The following is a 21,010-nucleotide window of genomic DNA, read 5'->3' as shown; positions in this document are numbered from 1 at the left end:
CACCCTCCGTACCCTTTCCACACCCTTGCTTCCATCGTACAATCTGCTTCTTGCACCATATGGTCTTCTTGCCCATCATATAGCCTTGCACCATACGACCCACCCTCACCTTTCTACTGTACAGCATCCCTAACATGTGGCATCCTCCCACCTCGTCCATATGGACACTAAGATCGTACGGCCCTACTATTGCCTTCTGTCATTGTACAAAACCAAAAGCCTTGCATCCTACCATATGTCCATCACCTACTGACCTCCACACACCGTACAACACTACCATACGGATTCACAATCACCCCCACACCTCCATATAGTTTCATCCAAGGCATGTACGGCCATTTTGCCCACCGTACGCACCACAGTCTTTCCATTCATTTCTCTGGTGTCATACCTTGTAGTTAACATTTTGGGTCGAATTCAAAGGTGGAACATTACAATGGTATCAGAGTAGAAACTGTTCGGGAGCATCTCCGAAACATTCAGGAACATTATCGAAACTGTTCAAGAACATTACAGTGGTATCAAAGCAAAAACCGTTCGGGAGCATGTTCGAAACTTTTGGAAACATTACCAAAACTGTTCGGGACATTACAAAATCTAACTAGAAACTCTCGTAATGGTTGTGCAAGCCTCGGCTTTCAAATAAAAGGAGAAGCATTAGCTTAGGCTTAACCTCCCAACCACAGACCATATCAATCCCCACACAATCTTTTGATAAGAAAGGCTCTCCCTACCGTAGGGCTAGGCTTGGGGCACTATTAGTCCATCCATCTAAGCAATACTGGTATTTAGAATGTCTGCTCAATAAAAGACGGGCATGTTTGATTAAATGGCGCCACCAACCTCATGTGATCTGTAGAAGACAAGCATGTCTTTAATGACTTGGGCCAAGGTTTTTGGATGGGTTCCTAATACTCGATCACCACCGCTCGACTTAACAACAAGGTAATTAGATGGACATGCTTGAGCTATTGATTAGTTCTTTAAAAGAAATAAAATTATCATATCAATTTTGATTCCTGTTTCTTGTTGTTGCAGAACTTCCTTTTCACCTCTTTACCCTCTTTCTTGGCCAACCAGCCGGGTGAGTTCTAGGTGTCCAGTCATAGAGGATATCAATTCATTTGCCGAAACTCTGCTGATCGAAAATAATATTTTAGTACTGGTATGAAGTCATCCTTAAGACTCAAGGCCTACTCATAAGAAGTTTTAGAGGATTATAATTCAGACTTGAAAGACAAGCAGATTCGAGATGGAAATCGTAGCATGACAAATGTATTCAGTTCAGACAAATTTTTTCATTCTTGCATTCTCTCATCTTGATGATGGATCACAGAGTGTGATCTGAAATGTTGATGCTAAAAAAACGAACACAATCAAATCCAAAAGCAAAAGATAAAAAAGTCTAATGGATTGTGAAAATCTAATCAGATTGATGGGTAGATAACTTGATGTGCTTGATCGAATGAACTATTCAATAGACTTACTTTACTTCACAGCCAAGCATTGCTCATTGAAAATCTTTCAAACTATTTTGCATCTATATTTTTAGATGTAGTACATATACCAAAATAAAGAATAGAAAAACTATTCACATAATCTAAACAATGAAGGAATGGATCTTGATTAATTCCGAACGGCCGACTCTCAAAAGTCTGATTTACTAATGCGGATTTCAAATTGCAGAGATCCTCTAATCACAAGAAGAGTAGCTCAGTTTCACTCCAATCTCAACCATAAGAATAAGGAAAAGAAATGAGAAGAGGGAATGGGAAAGGACAACAATATCGATGCCTGCTACCAGACATACTCTAGACTTTTTATATAATGAGAACAATATAGGAGGCTCAAATAAAAGTCGTGGCTCTTAATAGCAGTTACAAGAAGATTATCGGCTTCTTAGTTCACTGATTCAAAAGAACGAAAAATGCAAAGTGTATTCCTCGTCTCTTATAGAGACTTATAATTATAAGAAAAAGAAATCGAAGGACTCCTTATGAAAAGAATAATTTATAATTTTATACATATATATATTTGCACATATATATGTTATTTTTGAATGGTGTCATCATATTATTATTGTGTCCAAGGTTATGCCTATTAGGATAAGCATATCTATATACATGCATAATTGGGAGATTATTTTATCTTCATATCCTCTCAATGTATATATATATAGTATGTTAATAGAGATGAGCTTGAATAATTTAATACTATGGTGGCACCATACTTCTATACTTATGTGCGCGCGTGTGCACACACACACACATATACAATGAAATGTTGAGAATGCCAGCATAAACCATTTCAAGGTATGTATTTTGATTATGTTTAAATATTTAATGTTTTATCGATTGTCCAAATAGCTCATGCGTGTCCAATGTATGTACCCAGTTATGCAGTCGCTAGGTCATACCTGTCGATCGAATAAATGGACTAAGATAGTACCCCATTCCGTAGATGCCATTAAGCAATGCTTCCCCTCTTTGTCTGCTCCTGCAACCACCTGTGCAACATTTTCCGCAATAATAACAAGTTCCCATGATAAATCCATATCAACATATAACATAGATAGTAGCAAAGAAATTAGTTAATTACTATCATTCAAAAAACAAGCAACTGCTAACTACCATCATCAACATATGACAAGTAACAGCTAACTACCATCATCAATAAATGACCATACATAATAATTGATAACAACCAAATTCATATGAAACAACGGTTACATATAACTACCCTTTTCATATGAACAGGGAAAAACAATGGTTTTTTACTAATCATCTCAACAGCTATAATAAGTTTTTAAATAGGTCAAAATTTTGGGATGTAACAAACGACATGTGCCCTCCTTATTATACAACCAATTTGATTGCCATAGTATTATCAAATCCATTCTTCAATATTGATACCACATATATGTTCTGAAGAGGTTAGTCAGCAACATACAAATAACACAAGCTTGTGATGTTTGAATGTTGAATTAGAAGAAACTGAACAAGTGAGCACCAAAATGCTTTCAGATATCTAGAGATGCATCCATTAGTTGATATACAAAGCTACAATTTGCTAGTGGATTCATACTCTGGCATTTTCTAATGGATTCACTATTTCCTCTTAATCTGCGATTACTATCCTATGCAATATTACTTTTCTAGTCCGTAAACACCATAGGAATTAATCTTTTTTCCTAATTTCTTTATACGCTAAGTTCATTGCTTCTGATTTTGTCTTTATCAGCATCCTTTATGTCGCTGAACATATTGGAGGAGTCATCGTTTTCAAATATGAGTGCAAGAAGATATAACGTTTGCACTTCCAAATTGTAATTTTGCAACAGCCTCATCTTGCAATTGGAGGGAAAGGCGCAAAATACTGCAGGAAAGATGACCGTAGATGTCTATTGCTATGATATAAATACTAGTCTTATCCTGAACAGAAGAATATTCACCTGATATATATATATAGGGTCAAGCATAGTAAGACCAAAACCACTTCCAACTATAAGGCCTTTCACAAGTCCACAGATCCATCTATCATTTTCCTTTGCAACGTACATTAAATTGAAATCAATTTTGGCATGGAGCAACTTTTGTCTATTCAACAAAAAACTCTGATGACCATTTGGTGTTGTCATAGAAAGTTAACTCTAAAGCTATTGCCTGAATTTTAAAGATAACGTTGTTTGTTTCATTATAATTATTTCCATGTTTCTCTAAAACACATGACAAATGATGGACTTTATCCTTTATAGTATCAGAATCAAAATAGCTTTCATCTTGGCTAACATTGCTGGTATCAAATATATTTCAATTAACTTGAAAGATTGTGTTAATACCTATGTTCTTCCTTCTGCCTTGAAATATTCTTTTGTATCCTAGACAATAATTTAAAAATTCCCATGCTATGTTTGACTTCAGATACTTTTGTATCATGCATTTATGAACCGATTTCCTTTTCCACATTCTCCTGGTCATGACCATTAGTTGTTTTAAAGCACATTGTTTAAATATAAGTAGTGGGTAAGATCTAAAGATTATCCCTTTGGCCTAGTTTTTGGGACTCTAAATTTTGCCAAAATTTTAGAGTTTTATCAATGGCTCTTTTTGGGGATGTATGCTCCATGTGAGCATAGCGAGATCTTAGTTATCTCTAAAGAAGCAAACCATATGCAACCTGTTGCAAGGTGAAATTTGGTGGCCCAGGGCCCCCCAAAAGTGAACATTAATTATTTCTCTATCAAAAACTTTATTTTCATCACATAATAGTGCACACCTCTTGGAGACATTATCCTCAGTTGTATCACCATTTGCACTTATTGACACATTGTTTCTCATTGTACGATCATGATACTTCTTACCTCTTGATCTGCTTTGAAATTGATTTGATAATTTATAGTTCCCTTTACGCATAGCTCCAAAACTTTTCATCAACCTCACTTGTGGTAATTTGAAAACATTTTTACTTTGTGATTCATCTTGTGATCTTATGTCTTTGAGCCCAAAAAATGTCCTACCTTCTTCAACCTATGGATTTGAGAACATAGGAGTCTCATGTGTGTATATTTTGTCAGGAGCCTCTAATAGTTTGCTGCATGAGGGGTTTGGAATAATTTTGAAGTCATTTTGGAATGCATTTTCTTCTTCTTCCTGTATGTTCACATTCTCCTCAAAGTCTAGAAATGTATAATTGCCATACTCTTCATTCCCCTCTGCTAGTCCATCATATGTGGGATATGGAAATGCTTTGAGATAGTATCCAAGTAGATCTCTTTCTATACTTTGACCACAATGTACATCTTCAACGAATATGTATGTTAAGAATGTAGCTTCATGGGATTGAAGCATTCGCAATGATGGACGAACACATATATATAAATGTAAGGTTGTCACACACACACACATTAGCATTAATGTCTTTCATTTATGTTCAAATATCCTCAACTAATCTGAATCGGCAGATTCAGTATATCGGCATTCACATTGATTTTGGTTAAGAGGAGTCACAATTATGAATGGGTGTGACTCCCCGTGACAATTTCCACAAAGGAAGTCACAACCATTCATGATCGTGACCCCCCAGCATTATACTTATATCTCTGATGGCTGTGGGAGAATACAATCAATCACCTAGGCATTGTACCTCTTCCAGCAATCATCGATCTCAAGACATTTAGCCTGTACTTCATTGATCCTCTATGATAGCAAAAGAATTAGATAATCGTCTGATCTATCTTATCAGCAAACAAAAGGAAAGGTGTTATGAGAATCACAAGAAAACATTGCTAATTGTTCTTCGAAGGTACAGATTATTCTCTAGAAAAGATCTACAATTAACATGGTATCAGAGCCTAACTAGAGAAAAATCGGAAATCAGATCTTTGCCTTATAGAAATCAAACTCACATTCAAATCAAAATGGTAAACGGAATCAAAGTAGAAGATCAATTGGAAGGGGCTACAAACTTCTCCTCATGGAAAATTTGAATCATAGCCTAACTTGAAGAACTCAAATTAGTGTCTTTTATAGAAAAAGACATTAAGATGCCTGAAAAAGAATCAGAAAAAATAACTTGGAAAAGACGAAACAATAAAGCTAAGAAGATCATAACTGATGTTGTAAGGGATCACATACTTCCTTCCATAGCAAGATTGAAAACAACATATGAAGTGTTTAAAATTATAAAAGATACATTTATAATAAACAATGCCAGCAGAATACTGACATTAAAACATCAACTCCTAAACATAAAAATAAACAAAGGAGAATCAATGAAAAATTATATCTTAAGAATCTTTGAGATAAGAAACCAACTTGCCACAATTGGAAATAATGCAGATGACAAGGAACTTACTCTAATTTCTCTAAGAGGCATACCTATATCATGGGAACCTTTCATTCAATGTGTAAGTCGTCCCTCTCTTCCAAAGTTTGATCAACTCAGGAATGAGTGTTTAAGAAGAATCTCAGTTAATCTCTACACAAATCAAGAAGGAGAGATTCAAGCCTTACTAACAACAAAGGGAAGAAGAGGAAAATCAAATCTAAAACAGGAAATAATTCTCAATACCACAAAGAAAAGGATCTATCCAAAGTTCAATGCTGCCGATGTGATAAATTTGGTCACACCCGAAGAGATTATCCGAAAAGAAAGAAAATTCAAGCTACCATATCAAAATCTCATAAAGTAGAAAATCCTCTATTCTATGTAGCATTGTCAATTGAATTAAATGCAAGTAATAATATCTAGATAATAGATAGTGGAGCTTCAAGACACATAATCGGGTTCAGAAATCAGTTTGAAACATTCAAAGAGTATTGCACAGAAGTCACAATTGGATATAATTCTACTCATCCAATAAAAGGAATTGGGACTTGCTCCTTACAACTAAAATCGGGAGTGTACTATTTGTACCAGGGATAAAAAGAAACCTAATTTCCATTTCTGGCCTAGCAGACCAAGGATACCGTGTCTCCTTAAATGAAGATAAAGTGTTACTATAGACTAAAAAGTCTAACATTAAAAACGTCATCAACATAGGATCAAGAAATGGAAGCTTGTACAAATTAAACATTAAAGCAAAATATCAAGCACTAAATCATGCAATTTATAATTCAAATGAACTCTGGCATAGAAGATTAGGGCACCTTGGCTTTAGTGCTCCGCCTACCATAGGGAAAATCACTACAGGTATACCTAATCTCAAAACTGATCATGTTAGAATTTGTAAAGGGTGTGCTCTAGGAAAAAACAAGAAAAAAAAAAGAAAGGATACTTTCCTTTAAGTAAATACAAGTCGAAATTTGCATTATAACTTGTTCACACTGATTTGTGTGGACCCATGTAAACACCTTCACTCGGGGGGTTATTATACTATGTAACCTTCATTGATGATTACCCTAGGAAAACTTGGATATACTTCCTAAAACTTAAAGAATCAAATGAAGTCTTACAAAAATTCAAAGAATTTAAAGCTCTAGTGGAAAACTACACTGGAAAGAAAATAAAAACATTAAGATCAAATAGTGGAGGTGAATACATATCTGACATCTTTAAAGAATTTTGTATTTCTGTTGGGATTAAGAGGGAGACTACGGTACCTTATAATCCTCAACAAAATGGGGTTGCAGAAAGGAAAAAGAGAACTATTATAGAAGCAGAAAAATCTATGATTCATGATCAAAATCTCCCTATATCTTTTTGGGCCAAAGCAATAAGTGCAATAGTTTACATTCAAAATAGAAGCCCTCATGTAACATTAGAAAATATAACTCATCTAAGAATTTTTGGTTATCCAATCTACATTCACATTCCCAAAGAGAAAAGCTCTAAACTTGAACCTTCCGGAAAGAAAGGAATATTCGTTGACTACAGTGAAACAACTAAGGGATACAAAGTATATATACCAGGACAAAAGTCTGTTGAAATCAGCAGGGATGTTCAGTTTGATGAAGAAATTGCTTTCAAAAAATCTTTAAATAAAGAAGATGAGGAAATGGAGAATCAAAGGGAGCTCATTACAAAAGATGATTAGAACACTGAGAATCAAAGGGAGAACACAATAGAAGATAATCAAACTGGAAATCTGAGAGAAAGTCTTTCCGAAGACAGAGAGACACCTACAACTATTGCTGAGAATGATGAAGCTTTAAACCACAAGAAAAGACCACTATGGGCAAGGAAAATGATTGAAGAAAACAATGTGGAACCAGATGAGATCTCTAAAGAAAATAAGAAAACAAGAAATCAAAAATGTTATGTTGCCTTATTGATAGAATTCACAAAAACAGAACCAACTAATTTAGAGGATGCCTTAAAATGCCAAGCATGGAAAGATGCAATGGTAGAGGAATATCAACCTATTCTAAAGAATGATGTCTAGGATATTGTTCCTAGACCTAAAGATAAAATTAGTTGTATCTTCAAAATGGTTGTTTAAAATCAAATATGCACCTGATGGATGCATTATAAAGCACAAAGCAAGATTTGTTGCAGGGGGTTTTTCTCAAAAGGTCGGAATTGATTATGAAGAAACCTTCGCTCCAGTTGCACGTTATACTTCTGTAAGAACGATAACTGTTATTGTTGCATTCAAAGGATGGAAAATACATCAAATGGATGTAAAGACAGTCTTCTTGAACGGCGTCATTGAAGAAGAAGTATATATAGAACAACCAGAAGGATTTACTACACATGATCAGAAACATTACATATGTAAACTAAAGAAAGCTCTCTATGGGTTGAAGCAAGCTCCCAGGGCTTGGTATGAGAGAACAGACAACTATCTTCTCAAATTGGGGTACTCTAAGAATGAAGTTGATTCCAATATATACTACAAAATATCTAATAATGACATGTTGATACTCATTCTTTATGTTGATGACTTATTGATAATAGGTGCAGATCGTCTCATAGCCAAATGTAAACAGGATCTCATAGCTGAATTTGACATGAAGGATCTAGGTCTTCTACATTATTTTTGGGGTCTAGAAGTACAACAGAAGGGAAATCACATCTTCCTAAATCAAGAAAAGTACACTACAGATATATTGACCGAATTTGGGATGATGGATTGTAAGCCACTATTTACTCCAATGGAAACTAATCTTCATAAACTTAAGATTGAAGCAGCAGACTCAGAATCAATAGATCCTACTCAATATCAACAAATTGTTGGCTCTCTTATGTATTTAGTAAACACTTGACCAGATCTCTGCTATGCTACAAATGTGTTAAGTCACTTCATGTGTGAGCCCAAGAAGATTCATCGAACAGCAGCAAAGCATATTCTAAGGTATCTTCAAGGAACAATTGGACTAGGGCTAAAGTATGAGAAAACTCAGCTACAACTTCAAGGGTATACTGATTCAGACTAGGCAGGTGATTCTATTGATTGCAAGAGTACAACTGGATGATGTTTTAGTCTTGGTTCGGCTATGATATCTTGGTTCAGCAGAAAACAATCAGCAGCTGCTCAAAGCTCTATGGAAGCAGAGCATATGGCAGCCTCCACAGGAGCATGCAAAGCAATATGGCTAAGGAAACTCTTATATGGACTATTTGGAAAATTGTTGGACTCCACTATAGTTCATTGTAACAATCAAAGTTGCATTAAACTATCAGTTAACCCAGTGTTTCATAATAGGTCCAAGTACATAGAGATTCCTTATCATTATATAAAAAATATGGTCGACAAAAATGTTATTAAGCTGATATACATCAGCACTGAAGAACAAAAGGCTGACATCTTCACTAAACCTCTTGGTAGGTTCAAATTTGAATACTTCGGGAACAAACTCGATATGATCAAAATGTAATTCAATATTTTTGTAAAGTTATCATTGAATATGTAATAAAATCAATATTGCAATATTGTGGATATGTTGTGGCAAGAAAGGCAATGATCTTTCATGTAGTTGAGGTCACTATAGTAAGGTGACGATCTTAACAATAGTTTGGCCTGTTGTTATGTGTCTACTAATGAATGAAACACATAATGATAGATGTATCAAGGTTGATTACATTGGGGGTCAAAACCCAGAAATGTATTGAAAATCTTAATATGGTAATGATCACTGCATTTAAATCCAGAATGGATATGAATCATGATAATGGTTGATTCAAATGCATTACTAGGAAGTATGCACTCAATCCTCCTTGTTCTAAGAGGGAGTATTAAGAATATAGCTTCATCGGATTGAAGCATTCATAATGATGGACGAAAACACATATATATATATGTTGTCACATACATACATACATTTATATATGTGTGTGTGTGTGTGTGTGTGTGTGTATTAGAATTAATGTCTTTCATTTATGTTCAAATATCATTAACTAATCTGAATCGGCAAATTCAGTATCTCGGCATTCACATTAATTGTGATTAAGAGGAGTCACAATTATGAATGGCTATGACTCCCCGTGACAAATTCCATGAGGGAAGTCACAACCATTCATGATCGTGACCCCCCAACATTATACTTATATCTCCAATGGCTGTGGGAGAATACAATCAATCACCAATGCATTGTATCTCTTCCAGCAGTCATTGATCTCAAGACATTCAGCCTGCATTTCATCGATCCTCTATAATAGCAAAAGAATTAGATAATCATCTGATCTATCTTATTAGCAAACAAAAGGAAAGGTGTTAAGAGAATCACAAGAAGACATTGCTAACTGTTCTTTGAAGGTACAAATTATTCTCTTGAAAAGATCTACAATTAACAATGTCATCCTCCTGAGAACTATATGCTCCTTCTAGTTCATTGGCTTCCTTCTCATGAAAATAATATGGATTTGTCATGATGAATGGCTTTCTTGTTCATTGAATATTTCATAGGACACATTTATTGTCTCTTCAATTCATTTCTCCTTGTGTATTGGAAGAAAGTTTTGACCACTTTTGTCAACATGTTTTTGTTACAAATGTAAATGGCGGAAAATTTGAATGAATTAATCAGAGATCAAACTGATCTATATATACAAAGAGGAGAGTCGAATAGAATAGAAACATTCTATTCTAAACTATACTAAATATTAGAAACATTCTAATATTTACAGAGATATAATAAGATACAATAGTGAGCATTAAAAGGAAACATGAAGGTTATTTTAATACCCCCCCTTAATGCTCAATCTATTTACTACACCAATAGATCCCCTGAATTTAACAAACTTGTCAGGACCAAGGGGTTTAGTGAAAATATATGCTGATTGCTCTGAGGTAGGAACATAGCGTAACTGAATAGATCCATCTTCTACTAATTGTCAGATGTAATGGCAATGAAGCTCGATGTGCTTGGTTCGTTCATGAAACACTGGGTTCTTGGCAAGTTTGAGTACGCCCTGATTGTCTGAAAACAAAGAAGTCGGACCTACTTGAGGAATATGCATATCTGCAAGCATCTGTCGGAGCCAAACTGCTTCACAAGCTGCCTTGACAGGTCCTCTATATTCTGCTTTTGTAGAGGAAAGTGCATGTGCCTGTTGCTTCTTACTGGTCCAAGTAACTGTTGTAGATCCAATACTAAACACATAGCCAGAAGTAGATTTCCTATCATCAACTGAGCCGGCCCAATCGGAATCAGTGAATCCACTGAGCTAAGGAGTAGTACTCCTTGTGTAAAGAAGACCATAATCTGAAGTACCATGTACATAGCGTAACACACGTTTCGCTGCAATCCAATGATCAGTCTTGGGGTTTGTCATGAACCGTGAGATGTAGTTGACTGCAAAATTGAGATCAGGTCTAGTAGTAGTAAGGTAGATGAGACTACCTACTAGCTACCTGAAGAGTGTTTCATCTACAGGAGGAGAAACAGATTGTGCGGACAATTTCAGACCAGTCTCCATAGGAGTGGAGGCAGATTTGCAATCCTGCATTCGAAACCTATCAAGCAAACTTCTGGCATACTTGGACTGAGACAAAAAAATGCTGTTGTCAGTCTGCCAAACCTCAATACCTAAACAATAATGAAGCAATCTGAGATCTGTCATATCAAAAGTTCTGCATAGATCCTGTTTGATTGCTGAAGTCAAATGTTTAGAATTTCCAGTAATGATCAAATCATCCACATAGACAACAAGAAAAAGAATATCATTACCAGAGTGTTTAATATACAGATTACTGTCTGACGGACTACGCTGAAATCCTTGAGTAACCAAGTAATGATCAATCTTTATGTACCAAGCCCTAGGGGCCTGTTTAAGACCATAGAGGGCCTTCTGGAGTCTACATACTTTGTGTTTTGAACCAGCAACCTTAAAACCTGGGGGCTGCGTCATGTAGACTTCTTCCTGTAATTCACCATTGAGAAAGGCGCTCTTCACATCCATCTGATGAACTTTCCAACCATACTGAGCTGCAATTGCAAGAAGAATGCGAATAGTGCTCATTTTGGCTGTCGGTGCAAATGTCTCCTCATAATCAATGCCTTCGCGCTGGGTGAATCCTCGAGCAACAAGTCTAGCTTTGTATTTTTCCAAAGTACCATCTGCATGGTACTTGACCTTATAGACCCATTTACAGCTAATGGGTTTCTTCCTAGGAGGAAGATCTGAAAGAACCCAAGTGTGGTTCTTTTGAAGACTCTAAAGCTCAGAATCCATTGCTTGTTCCCATTCTGGAATTCCTTTGGCCTCTGCATATATCTGGGGCTCAGGGATACTGTGGATGTTGGCCATAAGAGCTATATTAACTGTGTTGTGCTGAAGGCTCTTATTTCTGAAGGTTCTACCCTCAATGAGTTCATCAGGACGAAGATCACTAAGCGTTTGAGCCCACCATTTTGGTGGAAGAGTCGAGGAGCTAATATCAGATTCTGTCGGAATAGCTAGAGAAGCAGGAGCAGGAGTTGTATTATCTGGAAGTGACTGAGGTGGTGTATCAGTAGCATCAGATGACTCATATAAAATAGAAGAACCTAAGTCAGAGATTGCTGAAGGCTGAATCTCGGAATGTGGTGGGGAGTCAAAGAGCGGAAATGGTCCAAATTCCTCATCAAACACAACATCACGACTGAAGATTAAACGATCAGTATTTACATCAATCAGTCTGCAGGCCTTATGTGTGTGACTGTATCCTGTAAACATAAGTTTCTGGCTTTTGGAATCCAACTTAGTGCGTTTGGCATCAGGAATCCATACATATGCCAGAGAGCCAAAAACTTTCAAATGGTTGATCCTAGGTTTGCGACCAGACCAGGCTTCCTCAGGAGTCTTATGATTAACTGCAAGGGTGGGTGACCGGTTAAGAAAGTAGACAGATGTGGATACTGCTTCTGCCCAATATTTTCTGGGAACATTTCTATGTTCTAGCATAGCCCTAGCCATTTCTGTGATGGTACGGTTTCGACGCTCTACAACACCATTTTGCTGAGGGGTGTGAGGTGTGGTGAACTGATGTCTAATGCCATGAGTAGTACAGAAGGCAGAGAAAGCAGAAGAACAGAATTCCCCCCCATTATCAGTCCTAAGAGTACGGATGGAGGAACCAGATTCTTTTTCTACTAGAGCTTTAAACTGCTGAAATACAAGAAAGGCATCTGATTTTTGCTTAAGAAAATATACCCACATTTTGCGACTGAAATCATCCACAAAGAGTAAAAAATACCTGTTCCCAGTAATAGAAGGAGTATTCATAGGACCACATATATCAGCATGGACTAGCTGGAGTACTCTATATGCCCGCCATGTTTCACCATTCTTAAATGGTGTCCTATGTTGCTTCCCTGCTTGGCAAGCTCCGCAAACGCGATGGTTCTGGGTCTGAATATTAGGTAGGCCATGGACTAAATTATCTCGAGCAAGTTGTGCTAGATATTGAATGTTCAGATGACCGTATCGCTGATGCCAGAGACTGCTGAGAGCGGATGATTCGGCGATGAAGGCATGCTTAAGGGAATCGCCTGAATCTACAAGCCTATAAATACCATGATCCTCAAGACCGGAAGCAAGGGTAGTGCGAGAAGCATGATCAATAATCGAACACTTATTTCCACTGAAAACGACATCCAACTGAGGGGAGTGCTTTATAATCTGACTAACAGACAGAAGATTATGTTTCATGCCAGGAACATAACATACATTGAGAAACATGAGTTTTCTTCCTCCAGTCTGAATCTGAACATTGCCCTTGCCGACAATATTGTATTCTTCACCGCCTCCAAAGATTACTAAGTCAGAATAGGGAGTGAATTCAACAAACCAATCACGCCTATGAGTGAAATGTCGGGAGGCACCAGAATCGATGTACCAGGCAGAAGATTTCACATGATTTGCAGGTATGCTGGCCATAAAGGCATGGTAGATAGATTCTTTCTGCTCTAAGTGTTGGGTAGCATTGGCGTACTGTTTAATTGAGTCCGACTTCTGATGCTGCTGATACAGATGCTTATAATATGTGAATATTTCAAATGGCACAAACTTCGAGGTGAGAAAATGAAAGACCCAAAAAAATTGGAGTACCCAGAAAAGAGCTCGAAAAACCCAAAAATAAAGTGTTGTCGAAATTCGGATCCGCTGGCTCGAAAATTGAGGCACAAAAAACGAGGCACCCACAAAAATCTGATGAAGACCCATTTGAGATTTCAAAAAATCCACCAAGAATATGTGATCAAAAAATTTTTGGAGGTCAAAACACTAGGGTTTCGAGCAAAAACCTAGTCGGCACCTTCGAAGGTCAGATTTGCAGGAAAAATGGCAGATATAGGCAGATTTTGGAACAAGCGGATTTGAGATAGACGGATCCAGGCAGATAAGGGCGGATTGAACACGTTTTCACTCACACAAAATGCCGAGTTGCAAAAAAACGGCGAGTTGCAGAAAAACGACGGTAGAAACCCGCAATTTGTAGAAGATCAGACATGAGCCAAAGAAACTTGCGATTTAAAAAACGTGAACTCGGGATTTGCAGAATGAATTTCAGATTTCTCAGAATAGAAACCCTAGACGGGTTGTAGAGAAAATGGCAGAAATAATTTCGAAATTTAGAGCAGATAATTTTGAAAGAAATTATAAACTATTCAAAACCATTTGAAGCAATAGCTCTAATACCATGTTACAAATGTAAATGGCGAAAAATTTGAATGAATTAATCAGAGATCAAACTGATCTATATATACAAAGAGGAGAGTCAAATAGAATAGAAACATTCTATTCTAGACTATACTAAATATTAGAAACATTCTAATATTTACAGAGATATAATAAGATACAATAGTGAGCATTAAAAGGAAACATGAAGGTTATTTTAATAGTTTTTGGTATTCCACGTCCAACAAACTCGAAATATCTTCCATGCTGAGACAACCCTCTTCCTCATTTTTACATTCACCGGTATTTGTTGTCATACAAGTCTCACCGTGGGTGGATTCTTTTTCAATTTGGCTCAAAACTTCTTCTACACCTGAATTTGAAACATCATTTGATTCTTGTTTCCCTTTGGCATTTCTTTCTTCATTTTCATCAACTTCTTTTAATACCTCAAGAAGAAGCTTCAAATCAGGGTCATCTAGCGAGATTCCCAATTCTTTGACCTTTCTTATGAATTATTTTCATGAAAGTATAATGTCTGCAATTATCCTCTAATACATTTTTACCATCCTCATGAATAAGTGTGCAAAAGACTCCCCTTCAAATCTCTCCAAACTGAAAAAGTCATCAAGTAGAGACATGTTAGGATCTTCTTCCATGTTGCAGCTTTGGTCTTCATATGGTTCGTAACACATGTTATCTTCCTCACTTGTATCATGAAATTCATATAGGAACCATTGTTCAAATTCTTTCCAAGATGAGATACTTCGTGTAGGTAATGATTCATATGCTTGTCTAGCATTGTATTTTAACATCCTAATGAATAGCTTCATCATCTGATCTTCTGCACAAATCTCAAGATCTTTTGAAAATGTATAAAATGCATCCAAATGTTGAAGTTTTGTTCATCCCATTCTCCATGGAACTTTGGTACAAGTTGTGAAAGTTTCAGGAACAACTTGTTAGGCTTAAGATCAAAATTTCTGAAATCCAATGGCCTAATGCTATCTAGACTAAAAGGGTTTCTTTGAAATGATTGATACATTTGAAAAAAACTATCTACGATTTCAATCTAAGTCTTCTCCCTTAGCAGAGCTACCAACTGAAATTTTATTGAATAGAGTCGCAACCTCTTTAGAGGAATGTATTGATTTGTTGATCCTCTAGGTTCACACTTCTAGCAGAGTACGCTTCCAAACAAACTGAATACAACTACTTTTTTATTCTGATCTGTGAAATCTGAAATTCTAGGTAAATTCACAATGTATATTGTAAGCAATTCTCCCTAGTAGAGTTGCCAATCTATTGGTATTGAGTGACTTGAATGGGGAGAACAGAATTTTTAAAAATATTTGTAAATTAAACTAGGTAAACTTTCAAAGTATTTGATGGATAGTTCCCCAGCAGTGTCGCCAATCTATTGGTTCCCAAACCATAGATTTGAAATCCAAGAGCTTGCCAATTCTACAAGAAGATTTCACAATCAGTTCGAGCCAACGAACGGGAATAATTTTGATTCCCTTGCACTATAGGCTTCGCTACACCTAGGCGGGTAAACCTTCACTTCAAACCTAATCACCTTGCTAAAGCTTTTATATAGAGAATTTGGACTTGGTGAGTTCTTTGACTGGCAAGGTCCTTGAACTCAATCAAAATAAAATTGAATGAATGACTGAATGTTTTATATAGAATTTAACAATTGTGTTAATGCTTGCAAGAAGGAAATATGTAGATTTCTGACTTCAACTATAAATCCAAATAATTGAACTTCAATGATTTAAAAGACCAGTGCCTTTTCTTATTCGTGCAATAGAGTCAACTATAATGAAGATTATTACGTACAACTCTCTCAGAAATATTTCATCAAAAATATCATCAATTACTCCTGAGCTATGCAACAGATAATATTTTATATGCAATTCTATGTTAGCTAAAAGGGATTTAACTTCATAGATTGGAAGTTTGATTAGCCAGAGACACAAAAACTTTATATGTTTCACACTATTCCCTGTTTGTTGAACACAAAATTCGGAAAACATCCAATGTGAAAATAAAGCCTTATCAGAACAATTCGATAATTTCTTTATTGATCATAAGGGACGAATCCACATTCTATTTGCAATCTCTTTGCCTCCAATAAAAATGAACAAAAAAGGGCCTTTTATTTTATTATTGAAATAAAATATTTGAATTTATATTACAAGCCATGTTTTATAATTTGCAACACTCCTTACAAAGTTGTTTTATTATTTCTCCTTGTATCTTCTCTGATTATGTCTTGTTCCTCCCTTATGTTCTTATTTATATCTTCTAATACAAAACAAAATGACTTTTCAAAGTCAAAGGTCATATATTTTCCTTTTTAAACAAATTAAACAACATTTATAATCACGCTTTTGTTTGTTGATCAAACTAAACAAGTTTTATTATATAGTCAAGAGTTGATTATTGTTAATCTGCTATAATACGACTCGTCTCAGGGCTTGTATAGGGCTTCCTCAAATAAATTATCGCATTTTATCAATACTTCATAGTTTCTTCTATCTACATCATATGATGGATTTTGACCATGTTTATCCTTGTCGTATCTAGGGATTTGCCGAATGTCTGTGTCCCATAAAGACTAATCTTGATCTCATCGCATTTACCATTGACACTAGGCCTTAATGGTGTCAAGATGGGAAGACAGGCTGGACGTGATTTTAATAACAATATACTTCCTCACACCTGCGGCTTCCTGACTTCTCCACAATTTCTGCTTTGTCCATGACGTGCGATAACAGATGTTCCTCATGTTGTAAAACGTCGAGGCTTTGGCTCTTTGAATCTCAATCTGCAATTGTAGTTCAAAATTCCAATAGTGTCGTCTTTGCATGTTCATGTAATACTTTGACCTCCACTTTATATGTATATATTCAATCTTTTGCTAACGCCGCATGTTGCAGTCATTATTGTTAGCCATCACTTCTTATTAATCTCCATCATTTCCTTTCATGCCTTCCGCTAAGTTTAAGTTTGGTGCAGTTTGGTGCAGATATTGCCAACATCCTTGCAAGCTCTTCATGTATGATGTAGACTTTTCTTATCATAGCCTTTAGTGGTGTCTTAACACCATGTGCCCTCCTTATTATATGATCAATTTGATTGCCATATTATTATCAAATCCATTCTTCAATATCGATACCACATATATGTTTTGAAGAGGTTGGTCGGCAACGTACAAATGTCATGAGCCTGTGATGTTTGAATGCTCAATTAGAAGAAACTGAACAAGTGAGCACCACAATGGTTTCAGATATCCAGAGACGTGTCATCAGTTGATATACAAAGCTACAGTTTGCAAGTGGATTCATACTCTGGCATTTTCTAATGGATTCACTGTTTCCTCTTTAGCTGCGATTATTATCCTGTGCAATATTACTTTTCTAGTCCATAAACACCATAGGAATTAATGTTTTTTCCTAATGTCTTTATATGCTAAGTTCATTGCTACTGATTTTGTCTTTATTAGCATCCTTAATATCACTGAACATATTGGACGAGTCATCGTTTTCAAATATGAGTGCAAGAAGATATAATGTTTGCACTTCCAAATTGTAATTCTGCGACAACCTCATCTCACAACTGTAGGGAAAGGCGCAAAATACTGAAGGAAAGATGACCGTAGATGGCTATTTTTATGATATAAATACTAGTCTTATTCTGAACACAAGAATATTCGCCCGATATATCTACAGCGTCAAGCATAGTAAGACCAGAACCACTTCAAATTGTAAGGCCTTTCACAAGTCCACGGATCCATCTATCATTTTCCTTTGCAGCATATATTGAATTGAAATCCATTTTGGCATGGAGCCACTTCTGTCTATTCAAGAAAAAACTCTGATTACCATTTGGTGCTTTCATAGAAGGTTAACTTTGGAGCTACTGCCTGAATTTCAATGATAAAGTTGTTTATTTCATTATAATCATTTCCATGTTTCTATGAAGCAAGTGAGAAATGATGGACTTCATCCTTTATAGTATCAGAATCAGAATAGTTTTCTTCTTGGCTAACATCATTGGTGTCAAATATATTTCATTTAACTTGAAAGATTGCATTAATACCTATGTTCTTCCTTCTTCCCTGAACTACTCTTTTGTATCATAGACAATAATTTGGAAAATTCCCATGACATGTTTGACTTCAGGTGCTTCTGTATCATGCATAAATGAACCAGCTTCCTAGCTTCCTCTTCCACATTCTACTAATCATGACCTTTAGTATTTTTGAAGCATATAATTTAAGTATAAGTAGTGGGTAAGATCTAAAGATTATCCCTTTGGCCTGGTTTTTGGGACTCTAAATTTTGCCAAAGTTTTAGAGTTCCATCAAAATGCTCATGTAATTAAGGCATGATCATAATCCCAACTTTTAAACTGCATAATACAAATCTATGAGAGATATTACCTATCATTCGATGAATGGTAGTTTCATGGGGTTAATCTTTTGTAGTCATTATAAAAATCGATCAAAACATGCCCTGTTATATATGAATGAATAAAGTTGACTCACTCTTTCCAATCTTTTTTTCTCATTATATAATTTTATTTTTTTGATAGAGTATCAAAGCTCAAGGTTGTGATTCTTTGGGATTAGCATTTGGTAGATAGACTAAAATTTGCAACTTCAAGGCAGTGATAACTTTGCTGAATTTTACACAGGATAATAAAGTGATAGGGTGATGATTTGTAGTTTCCAATGCTAGAAAAAAGAGAAAAAGAATAAGAGCTGAGAATATAATATAACATAGCATAATAAAGGTGACAAAACAAGTAGATAAAAGGTCAATGTCAATATCATATTGCCAAGAATGTATATCAAATGATACAAAGGCAGTCCAGAAATTTGATAATATTTTGATGATATTTTTGAGGAACACAGGTTTTGTCAAACAAGAACAAGGAAATGAACATGAAATGAAAACTATCTGTAATGACCCCCAAGAGGAAAGGGTAGACAATTGATGGTGTTTCTCAATTTTGAATAAATAAATAAATTATTTTTGTTTTGACAATTATTGATCAATATAATAATGGTTGAACTCCTTATTTTTAACTTAATCCTGAAATAATTATTATTTTGGTTATCACAAATTATTATTAATATATATATATATAATATCAAATCAAACAATTATTATTCCAAATATATATTATTATACAAAATAATCAAATATAAATATTAAGAAATATACTTATATCAAACTATTAGATAACCATACTTAATAATCAGATCAATTACAAGGTTGGATAGTCACGACCCATATATTTGGTCATGACTACCGGATACTCAAACATCTTATTTATCTGAAACTAAAACCATGGGAAGGGGCATCGAACATGGGAAAAAGAATTACTTGCAAACTAGAGAAGTCGATAAGTAGAGGATTACAATAAGCGATCTAGCAATCCTACCCAACAGACACCATTCTTCAACATGAGTTATGTGTCAAAAAGGAAGCACTGGAGCTAAGTTCATAATGTCTGATAAAAGCATACATACCTTTGCCAACAATCAAGGACAATCTGCTAAGAAGTATAAGCACGGTTTGGACCACCTTTTTGATAGAGGAATGATAACTGTTCCATACTAAGCCAAATTGGGGAGGTGATGGTAGTGTAAGACCAACAACCGACTAGCACCAAAGTCATTGGATTTCAGAGCCTCTACGTCAAATTGCGCAGGAAGTATCAGAATAAGAGAGTAATATTCGTATAGAATTCAACGATTCTGGACATAGCACTCAACGTGAGAAGAATTAATTGATAACATCATCCCAATACCCAATCGAAGCATATAACCAATCAATCAGATAAACTTTGGCCTCTCAGGCCAACGCTGTTTTCTTTTTGTGATAGAAACCTTGTGGAGCATTGTTAATTAAAATTGGAATACATATATTATTGGACAAATCGCTGAGAAGACAATTACTGAAGGAAACCAAACATTGATTCAAATACCAAACCAGTATTCTCAGTCCAAGAAAGGTTGCAGGAGGAAACAATAGAAGCTCCAACAACAAGAGGAATTCCCTCATTGGCAATTAAGGAAAAGGTCTAAGGACCTTTGAAGGGCTTTAACAGTGACCTTGTAATTTCACATTAGAGCAAGGCAGGGATTAAATATCCCTGAAACGTCAGTATATTGAAAGAATTAGTCATATGCATATGATAGGATGAATGTATGCATGGTAATTCATATGGCTTAGGCAAAGAGGAATCTCTCCTAAGAAGGATGGATGTATATGATCAATCATCCATAAGGCTTATTCTAACAAATGGTATTTCAGACAGTTTAAACAGAGAACTTCCAACATTCATAAATATACAACTGAAAATCCTTTTCACATAACATTAACTGCCTTTAACAATTAACTGAAATAACCATAACCTTATCAATGTTCATCTGAAAATAACTAGTTTAATGATC

The 21,010-nt window shown here is 35.6% G+C and overlaps 1 protein-coding gene across 2 annotated transcripts in view; it reads right to left on the bottom strand.

The window, feature by feature from the left end:
- The window catches only part of LOC149548155 (uncharacterized), a 202,648-nt gene that overhangs the window by 104,311 nt on the left and 77,327 nt on the right, over positions 1-21,010 (bottom strand). Inside the window, exon 3 of one of the 2 annotated variants that reach the window (XM_089792183.1) lies at positions 2,417-2,506. The exons of the other annotated variant lie outside the window; for it this stretch is intronic. Within the exon in view, the coding sequence (XP_089648309.1) occupies positions 2,417-2,506 (90 nt within the window). The remainder of the gene's footprint in view (positions 1-2,416; positions 2,507-21,010) is intronic. 2 annotated transcript variants of the gene reach the window in all.

The sequence above is a fragment of the Cupressus sempervirens genome, chromosome 7, assembly GCF_028749045.1.
Source record: "Cupressus sempervirens isolate cs-2001-9-10 chromosome 7, ASM2874904v1, whole genome shotgun sequence".
Classification (NCBI taxonomy): domain Eukaryota; kingdom Viridiplantae; phylum Streptophyta; class Pinopsida; order Cupressales; family Cupressaceae; genus Cupressus; species Cupressus sempervirens.
Note: the sequence above shows the minus strand (reverse complement) of the source record. Positions and strands in the feature narration are given on the sequence as shown.